This window comes from Quercus lobata, chromosome 3 (genome assembly GCF_001633185.2).
Source record: "Quercus lobata isolate SW786 chromosome 3, ValleyOak3.0 Primary Assembly, whole genome shotgun sequence".
In the NCBI taxonomy this organism is placed as follows: Eukaryota; Viridiplantae; Streptophyta; class Magnoliopsida; order Fagales; family Fagaceae; genus Quercus; species Quercus lobata.
The window spans coordinates 41,318,500-41,329,105 of NC_044906.1; the positions used below are offsets into that span (position 1 = coordinate 41,318,500).

General features: G+C 32.9%; 1 protein-coding gene across 1 annotated transcript; it reads left to right on the top strand.

Annotated features, from left to right (window-relative positions):
- The first annotated feature begins 282 nt into the window (after positions 1–282).
- On the top strand, positions 283–8,744 carry LOC115982172 (plant UBX domain-containing protein 7-like). Its single transcript, XM_031104702.1, has 9 exons — positions 283–408; positions 800–927; positions 1,596–1,776; positions 4,329–4,406; positions 4,505–4,573; positions 6,311–6,454; positions 6,619–6,682; positions 7,697–7,965; positions 8,321–8,744. Exons 1-9 carry the CDS (start codon positions 304–306, stop codon positions 8,510–8,512), a joined length of 1,230 nt encoding a protein of 409 aa, XP_030960562.1. The 5' UTR covers positions 283–303; the 3' UTR covers positions 8,513–8,744.
- Positions 8,745–10,606: the final 1,862 nt, after the last annotated feature.

Genomic DNA, 10,606 nt, shown 5'->3' on the forward strand with positions numbered 1-10,606 from the left:
TCTAACTAAGCCCAATCCTCTTTGCCACCGGCGGTTTCGATTTCCTATTTAAGTTTCTAAATTTGTCTCAAACTCAAAACTTGCGTCTCAAGCAAGCACAACAAAACTCTTAACAAATTTCAAATTTGAATTTCAGAGCCAAAAATTCAAATATGTGATTCGCAAATAATGAACCAAAGGGCATTCAATTGTTTCCTTGCTATTCCTAACCCATTTCCGAGTTTGCTCTAAACCCTTGAGAGAAAAGCTGAGGGTTTATGTGAAAAAAAAAAAAAAAAAAAAAAAAAAGCCAAAAGAGAAGCTATGGAAGAAGGTGTGCTCTCTGCGACTGAGAAGCAGAGCATGGTCTCTTCTTTTCTAGAGATCGCCTTTGGCCAGTCCGCTGACACTGCCAAACAGTACTTGCAGGTCATGATTTTTGTTTTTCTTTCAATATCTGACCATTTTCTCTTGAACTCTTTTTGGTTGATAGAAATTATTTAAATTTTGTAAAACTTTATTATATGCTTGCTATTGCACACTCGTACACACTTTTTTTATGAAACCATGTTTAAACGATTTTACAATTTTAACTGAAATTGTGTTTCAGTCTATGTGGGAGTGTGGTTATGGTGAGATTGTAATAAGGTGTATATGATTATCATTATTCCTTAAATTTTACCATGTGTTGGGTATCTAGTTTCTTGAACTATATGAATGGTTTTGTTTGTTTGCTATCAATGTCTTTGAATTTAAGAAGCATTTGGGTTTGGCATGTCATTGTATGAAACTAAATGGTGGAGCCTTGTTGTGGGAACAGGCCACGAGTTGGAAGCTTGAGGAAGCTATTCAGTTGTTCTTCGTGGTTGATGAAGGTGGGCCAATAGTAGCTTCATCACAATCTCCAGCATCAGAAAATGTGAACTATTTGGCTGATCAGAATACAGGGTAACTTAAGAAATTTATTTAATTCTTTTTAATAGTTTGATTTTTAGTTTATTAAATTTTACATGATTACTTTAGATTATAACTTTTGAACTGAAATATTGTATGGGTTTATTTTCTTTCTCTAGTCTTCCTTGATCATTCAAATTTGTGTCATGTGTGGTTATCTTGTCATGTTATAATTAGGGCTTGCCTTGGCCAAGGCCCTTATAGCTCAAACAAAAATAATCAAGGTTCAAATCCCCCCATCTATTGAATTATAAAATAAAAATAATCAAGGCTTGCCTTGGTTAAATTTCGTGTGTACCTCAATTGCGAATCAAATTTATTCTTTAATGATACTGCAAAACGGTTTCCATTTGTGCCATGATTTGCAAAATCTCCTGACATTTATATTGAGTGTATTGAATGTAGAAGATACTTGGCTTGCATATAATACAACAACAACAACAAAAAAGCCTTAGTCCCAAATAGTTGGAGGGCCCTTAATAGATTACTTTTGTGTGTTTTTTGGCTTCTATACTATGTTTGTTCTACTCCTATTATTTTGTTGTAACTTGACATGCAGAGTTAAGAGTCGTCTTCCTCTTTTCTTTTCTTTTTTTAGCTTGAACTGGTATGTTCATTATTCATTCAGTAAGTGCAATTCTTTGTAATTTTCATGCATTAAGGATGGGGTATCTGTCACGTGAAGCAAGATCAAGTTCATCAATTGCATGCTGTAATTTTGATGAGGAAATGAAACGCCGTGGGGTCTGGGAATCAGACCAAGGCCCATCGTACCACCGAGATAACCTTGCTTCTTTATATCGTCCTCCTTATCATCTGATGTTGCATGGGTCCTTTGAAAAGGTACATGTGCATGCCTGATTGTATGGCCCTCGAGTTTTTTCATGGCTTTGTATTGCAGATTATGTTCAGGATTTGTACACTGAGGTGATTGGCATTATGGATTTTGGGCCTTTTCTTCTCCCATATTCACTGCAAGTAATTTCTAACGTAGGGTTAAAGATGATTATATATTTGATTTATTTTTTTATTTTTTTTAGTTTTACTAAGTTGGATGCTATGTTTTACTCTATTCCTCAAGTATATTACATGGCTGGCCTTCTGATATCAAAGAACAAAAAGGGCATTAGTGAAAGGTTATTTAGATTTTGAATCATTTTTAGCACACTTTGTTAGAATTAGTGGAATGGATTTGTTTTCCGTGTAATAAGCCTTTTTGCATCAGTGACAAAACATGTTAATTTCTTCTTTATCATTCTCTGTTTTCCCCCTCTATCTCATTAGTGGCCTTTTGTGTTAGTGCATCACTGAAACCTTATTATTTAGTTTGATGTGAGCCATGAGCTTTTTTTGTTTTTGTCATTTATGCAATCAAATATCATTTAGCTGTTATGTAGGGCATGTGCTTGCCTACATTATTTGCTGACTTGTACAGCAGTAGTTCCAAAAGAATTGGAAAAAAAAAGGTGGCTAGAAAGTCTCATGGAGTAATTGTTGCTTCTAGCATAGCATTCAAATTATCAATTCATGCTTTTTTTAAATCCCTCAGACTTATTGGTTTGACATACAAACTGCAACTTGAGAAGATTCTGTTTTCTTGTGAATTGTATTGTTATGTTTCTCTTTCTTCTATGGACTACATTCAGTGAGGTCAATCAATCAACAGTTGCAATTATATGTTTCAATCCTATATAATTTTTTAGGGGGGAAGATGCCATTTGAGATAGAGCTCATTGGGTTTTTAACCTCTATTAGTACAAGTGTCTTCTTCATCCCTAAGCTAAACCATAATCCACCTTTCCTTTTGAGATGTCCTCAAATTGTATTTTTAAAAATACTGTCCATTGTTAAAAAGTCATGGAGTAATATTTTTACTTTCCATTAATAGCCTTATCATCACATTTATTAGAAAAAAATATGAGGCATATTTTCACTTATTAGTTTTTACTTATAAATTACTAATGTTAAGTATGGATAAAATTGGAATTCAGGTAGCAACCTAGTGGTTGGAGGCTTGGGATGAACTATAGACCTAGACATCTTAGGTTCGATCCACACTAGGAGTTCTCCTAAATCACCTGATACATGATTCTGAGGTTGTGTATCTATGGTTTACTCTCCAGGAGTGGGTTTAAAGGACCTTGCCTTGGTGGGGAAGCTTTTAATATTAGTTACATGAAATTGTGCATTGTCAAGTTAGAAAATTATTTAGTAGTATAGGGACTACTTTTGTGTGTGTATGTGCACATTGTCTTTAGGTGCAGGCTTAATTATGGAAATGAAAAGCAAAGTATGTTAATCATTGATGATGATGATGATGATCAAATAAAAATAATGGGGGTGGAGGCTCTTTTTGGGGAAAAAAAGGGTTTGAGTAAAATCTTTAAATGAAAAAAGAATACTATGAGGAGAACTTAGGTCTAGTTTAGAAGAACGGTTAAAGAAGTTATAGGAACAAAAATATTAAAACAAAGAATAAGATACAAAATTGGATTGTTTGGAGTTTTCTATTATTTGACTTCTTGTTCTTCTTCCTCTTCCTCAATTCTATTTGAAACTATAGTAATCTATTGCGTCTTCTATGGCTGCTTGAAATTTGATTAGTTGCAAAATGCTGTTATTCGTTCACTCAACTAAAGAGATGCCTTTAATTGTTTTGGTTTTGCTTTATATGCTTATGCTTCTTGTAATTTGATTATTTGCAAACTACTCTGTTATTCATTCACTCCATTAAAAAGGATTCCTTTTATTGTTTTGGTTTTGTTTTATTTGCTTATTATGAGCTTATCTTATTATATGATTAAAAAGGCCATGCTCTTGGGCATGAGCATAAATTGCTTAGCCCATTAGGGGTGAATGCCCTTGGATTACTTGACAATTGGATCTAGTGGGTTGGGTTAGTTGCTTTTAGGTTTTATTGGATGGAGGTGAGTTTAAAGAGCTCTTCTTTAAAAAGGTTCCCTCTGTTATTGATATATTTATACATATATGATTAAAAAGGTCGGTGAAAAGTTGTCTCTTTGCCTTTTGGACATCCATGGATGATCCATTATGCCATGCTTTCCCTAAACAATGTTTTTTACTTATGGTATCTAGATCCAATTTTGCCTAATTTCCAGGCCTTTTATTTCTTTTGATTTTGAAGCAAATTTCTTTCAATCTTTATCATCTTATCTATGGTTTTTTTTTTTTTTTTTTTTTTTTTTTTTTTTTTTTTTTTCTGATTTTCTTTAGTGTTCAGGACATGAAATAGTACATTTTTATTTTTTGAGCTTGATTTTTAAATTCATAGTATTCTAGTTAATTGAGATACGAATTAACTTTTGGTTATAGAGACCTTGATCTTTGACTAGATTTTTAAAAAATTAAAAAATAGTACTTATCTGCAAATGCAGGCAAAAGATACTGCTTCTTTGCATAACAAATGGCTCCTAGTGAACTTGCAATCAACCAAGGAGTTCACCTCTCATATGGTAGTTTCTAAATAGTCATTTTCTCTGTTTATCTCTATTATTGTTGTTCTTATTTGTCAACGCATACTTACTTGGTATTATTATATTTCTTTGTGAAGCTTAATCGGGATACATGGTCAAATCAAGTTGTTTCTCTAATTATTAAGGCCAATTTTTTCTTCTGGCAGGTCAGTGTGACTTCTTGATAGACCTCAGTGTTTGTATACATGACTCTCTTCTTATTTTTGATAAATTGTTGCAGGATGTTCTATTTGACATGGTTTCTAATCTGATATTGTTTGGGTACCTTTTTCCAAGAAGCCCTGTAACTTCCTGTAACTTGCCAATTAAAAAAAAAAAAAATTACAAAACCTTGTTTCCAAGAAGCCCTAGTCAGGATACCGTCTAATTAATTTGATGGTATTTTGTCTTATGTACGGGACATGATTCTCCAGATGTTTATGCTATTTTAATGCTCTCTCTGCTCTGTATATGCATATTACTCTGTTTCTGTTGCTTGGTTTAAGCTGGTACTCTTGCCATTTCTGTTAGCTGGTTTAATTTTTTTTTTTTAATTATTTCATCATGTGGATGAAATAATTGGTTACTGTTTCTAGGAGCTGCAACGTCATTAAAACACTTCAAATGTTAAGCAAAAGGTACTCCTTACGTCCAAATCTTTCCAATTAAAAAGAAAAGATAAAAACTGTTTTGGAACTTCGAGAGTTTTAAGTGAAATCCTTCTTGTTGCCATTTGGAAATTAGATTATTGCGAGTGTGATGATGGGGAGTTGAAGGGGGGGGGGGGGGGGGTGGTGTGGTGGGGAGAGTTAGAGGGCAATTTTGGGAAGGTGTCATTAGACTATGAGGGGTGAATATCAAACAGTTCATTTGTAGGAGAAATAAAAATCTTCAACCAGCTAACAATGTACTATTGGTCTAACTTTTAGTTTATTCACACCTTTATAAATTACTTCGCTAATTGAACATTTAGGTTAGAGATCTTGTTAGTTGCTCTTCAAACTAAATGCCTTGAGATATCTTTTAGGAAGATGAATTCAATGCCTGTAATTTAAAGAAAAAAAAGGGAATGGTGGTTTGGGTGGGATGCTTAACTTTGGCCTATTTCAGGCTATTCCAAGGGTGTGCGGTGGTGCATCTACTATTTGTTAAAATTACAAGAGGGCGAAGTTTTTTTTTTTTTTTTTTGTGACAAGAGAGGGTGAAGTCATTGTATAGAAACCAAAGAAATTGAACTATTTAATGATAATTAACTCCACTTTAATACTAATCAAGTCTCCAAAAGGGAGTTTTGCACACATATACACTTAGATTAGGCTAGTAGAATTTCTATCTTGTAAAAAAAAAAAAAAAAATAGTAGATGCTTTCGTCCCACGCCATTAATTGTCCTATTTGTATAATAGGTTTCCAATTTATGATCATGGCGAACTCTTTTCTTTGTATGTATAAACAATTGATGTTCTCCTATGGGCAATTTATGTATGACTCTAGAGTAGCAATTAAGAGGGTGGTCAGTAATCAGCATCTTTTATGTTAATGATATCTTCTAATGTCTTGGAAGTTTGGGTGGTTGAAAGTTCTATAAACATTTTTTCCCCTCTAGAAACTGACAATATGAGATTTGTTATAGATAATATTAATTGACATATAGAATTGTAACAATATATTTGGTTGTCAATTGCCTTTGCTATTGGAGCCACATCTAGTTGATTGTAGAATACTTTATGGCTTAAAATTGATGACCTCTATGATAAGTTCTAGACTGATTTGATGGTTTTGGAATCTTTGCTGCTGATTTGGATGCTGTCTATTATAGAATTTGAATTTTTGGATATATATCTTCTTCTTTCTAGTAAAATACATTGTCTGTACTTAATCACTCAGATCTTGTTTGTGAATATAGGAGTATGATGATACAACTGAAGGCAGAAAGGTTTGCACATATTACGAGTTGGATTCTATGCCTGTAGTGCTTCTCATTGACCCCATAACTGGTCAGAAAATGTGTTCCTGGTATGGAATGGTTCATCCTGAGCAATTGCTGGAGGTATGCGTCATGGGGATGAACTTTTGGATTTATATTTGAGTGGCATGGCTTGATAAAAAAGTCACATTTGGAAAAGAGGCTAAGGATTGTTATATAGCAAAACTTGCACCCAAATTTGAGTTGTATTGCATTGTTAATCATAGAAAGTTTCATGTCAATTGTAGGATTTGTTACCATTCATGGATGGTAAACGTCCAAGAGAAAGTTATTTGACTCCTCGAAGTAAAGGTATGTAAGCTTTTCAATGCTCTGACCTCACAAAATGAGTAATCATGAAATAGAGCTTCTAGCTATTTTCTAATGCATTAACTGATACACAAGATCATAATGGACAATTTGTAAGGTAACTTTTAAATTTTTAATTGCTAGATCTGTTAGAGAGGGTAAAAAAATGGGAGAAGAGAAAATATAAGATGGTTAGAAAAGAAATCAATTTTTTGAGAGGATAGAAAATAGTTATAGGTTTCTTTTGTTTGGTTGGAAAAAAAAATGAGAGGAAAGAAAATCTAACTTGTACTAATTCTCTATTATGTCCTTTTTTTTTCTTTAATTTATCTTTATATTTGAAAATATAACAAAATTATTATGAAAATAATGTATTACATGATTACATCAACAAATGAATTAATATGCATATTTTAAATAATTATGGCTTGTTTTAATTATAATTTAAATTGATACCCTTTAAAAAATAATAATAATGATAATAATATGTTCCCTCACAAAATTTAAATAGTAGAGAGAGAGAGAGAGATTGTAATTAAAAGGGGAAAAAAAATAAATTTCATGGAAGAATGTCTTTTCTCTCCAAGTTTTCCTCCCAATCTAGGAAAATGGTTTTTGGTGGGACTGGGTGAAAGATTGTCACCCACCCCCCTTACCATCCTCCCTCATTTCCACCACATCAAACAAGGGAAAAATTCCCTTTTCCATCCTTCAAGTTTTCCTCTCAATCAAACATACCATAGACTTCACACATCCAACTGGTCTGAGTTTCACCTGGTGCGAAGCATGCTATGTGGTCATTGATTACTAATTTGCAAAATGGAGAGTTTCAAGACTAACGTTTTATTTATTGATGACACATTCTCAGGCACATCAAATAGTGTATGTTATTAGTTTTGGCTTTAATTTTGCCTATGAGTTTTGTCTTGTTGTAAAGAGAGATTCATTTGAGACATGTCTTGTTGTCAAAATGCATTACTGGTCAAATCTATAATGCGCTTGTGGTTGCATATGAAGCAAACAAAGAGGATGAGGAAATGATACTTGCATTGGGAGCTTCTGTGGAAGGTATGAAACTGACAATGACAAAAGACTCAAGTGGGATGATTGCTAAAGACAAAGATATAACTTTTACTGAAGAGGAAAAGCAATGCTCTAAGAAGCTGGCATATCCACCTCTGCCTGAAGAACCTAAGGGTGATAGGAACCTCCTTTGCAGGGTTGGATTCCATCTTCCAGATGGACGCTTACTCCAGAGAAATTTCTTCCGTACTGATTCAATACAGGTGAGATCTTTTTGAAGCTCATGTTATCTTGCATTATTTATTCTTTATCCATTTCTACTAATCAATTGGTCCACATGATCAGCTTTCAATCTCCTGGAAGGCCCACTTCTAAATAATAAGATTGTGGCAATTTTTATTTAATAACATATGGCATTGGATATGATTCTTGGAGGTGTTTTTGGTACTCAAAAGTCCCAGTAAAATGGATGTTGAGTCGTGTTGTCCTTGTCAGGAGAACTTCCTATCATTAACTTCGGATTCTTAAAAAGTATTGTTTTTCTATCCCAAATCATAATGTTCAATTTACTTCTCATATTTGTTTGTTTTTTTTCTTTTTTTTGTTTGTGTTCTTCAGCTGCTCTGGTCGTTCTGCTATTCTCTACTAGAAGAAGCTGAGACAAGGCCATTTCGTTTGACACATGAATCCCCAGGACCATCAAGGTCTCTGGATTATGACAGCCAATCAACTTTTGAGGAGTCGGGGCTGGCCAACTCAATGATCTCCATTACATGGGATGAAGAAGATTTTGTATGGGAGTGGGACTGAAGAACATTATGATGGGGACTGTTTTTTGAGTTTCTTCAACTGGTATAGCTGTGCATTGAAGAATTTTGGTTTGTCCTAATTTGGTTGCTGCTTGCTTTCTTCCCTTTTTGTTACTCCCTAGTCAGGATACCATTTAATTTGATGGTGTTTAGTCTTATGTACAGGACATGAATCTCTAGATGCTTATGTTGTTCTAATGCTCGCTTTGCTCTGTATGTGCATGTCTGTTTCTTCTGCTTGGTTTCGGCTGGTACTCTTGCCATCGTGCTTAGTAATTGAACCCTAATGGTTTCTTCTGAATTTCAGACTGCTAACATGCTAGGCCTACTTGTTCTCTTTTTTAATTTTATTTTCCACTATATGCTTCCAGTAATTCTGTCAAATTGGCTTGTCTAGGAATATTAGGGCCTTTTTGATACATGTGTTTAAATACATGTTTTCAATTTTTAAACAATATTGCACATATTTTCACATACTTTTTCATCTACACGTATTTTCAAAAAATACAAATAACATTACTAGAACAACGTTACCAAATGGCCTCTCAGTCCTTTTATCATGGATCCGTTTATGTTTATTGGATAGAGATAAATGTGCAAATAGAATACCAAGCAACAGAAACACCATATCCCCATAAACATCTTATCTCAAAAGGAACTGGCTTGGGTCTAGTGCTCCTATGCATGGGACCTGTTGGAAAGTTTATTTCATTTGGGGTGCCGTATTCTTGTCGAACACACACTGAACACTTGACACTCCTCAGATACTTCTATATAGGTGTCCCAATTGTGTCTTTTTTTAAAATTTTAAAAAAAAAAAATGCAAGACACAATCAGGGAGACGAGAACAAGAGAACTTGAATATCATTTTACAAAACAAAGAGAACATTCATTCTCTAAATAATAATATTGCATTTTAAAATTAATAAATATCTTTATCCTTGATTTGTATTCTCATTTATGAATATCCGTTAATAGTAATGAATTTACTTTATTACCATTATTACCATTATTTCTCTTAAATTGATATATGTTTAATATTATATGAAAAATAAATGCTTAACCATATATAAAAATATATTTAATAATTAATTAATATATGTATTCCTGTTGTACCTATATCTTACTTTTTTAAAAATTGCTATGTCGTCGTATCATATCCATACCTGTACTCATATCCATGCAGGTGCTTCCTAGAGTTTTAACAAACACTCTAGCCCACACTCTTAAACCCATATAACTTTTTTTAAAGCATAAAAATGCAAATACATTCCTATAATATTATAAACACTCCAACCCAAATGCCCATCTGTCACACTTGGATATGTTTGATATGCTGTAATAACTCCTGTAATGGAATAGTTGTTTACATGTAATAGCAATTCGGTCATTTAGTTATATCTTTATTATATGGACTAATTATTACTTAAGAATTTTTCTCCAAAAAAAAAAAAAAAAGTTATTACATAGGAATAGCTATTTGTTAAATTGAAGAATAGCTATTCCTCTTTAAAGGGTTTAGATTACTTTTTGTACATTTTTAATTGAATATATCCTTTTGTTTTAAATATATAATGGCAAGTAGTAGTGAGTTTTAATTTTCACATTTTATATAGTTAGTAGGTGATATGACAGTCTCTCATTAAAACAAAAGGAGATTCATTTTTAAAAAGTACTGGAGGTAAGTTAAACTCCTCTTTAAAATTGGTGTAATAGTTATTCCTTAGTGCATATAATAGGTTTTAAAATTTATATATTTCCATAAATATAAATTTTCGTTACACATCATCTTTTACTAGCTTTTCATATGTAATAACCAAATTTATGAATAGTAATAGTTATTCCATTACAATGTCTTCTATTCCAAGTAATAAAGATTATTATTCCTAATGTAATATATATATATATATATATATATAGTGCTATAGTCACAACATTTTTATTTGAACTAAGCTACAACCTACAATTTCCAACCTGCAAGCCCAAAGTGTTAATGATCGAGGCCCAATGAGCCCAATACAATGAATTTGTAAAGAGTGGGTTAGAAAAATAAGTTCTAATGAGTTGGGTAACCATTAGGATGGATTTAGGAGAC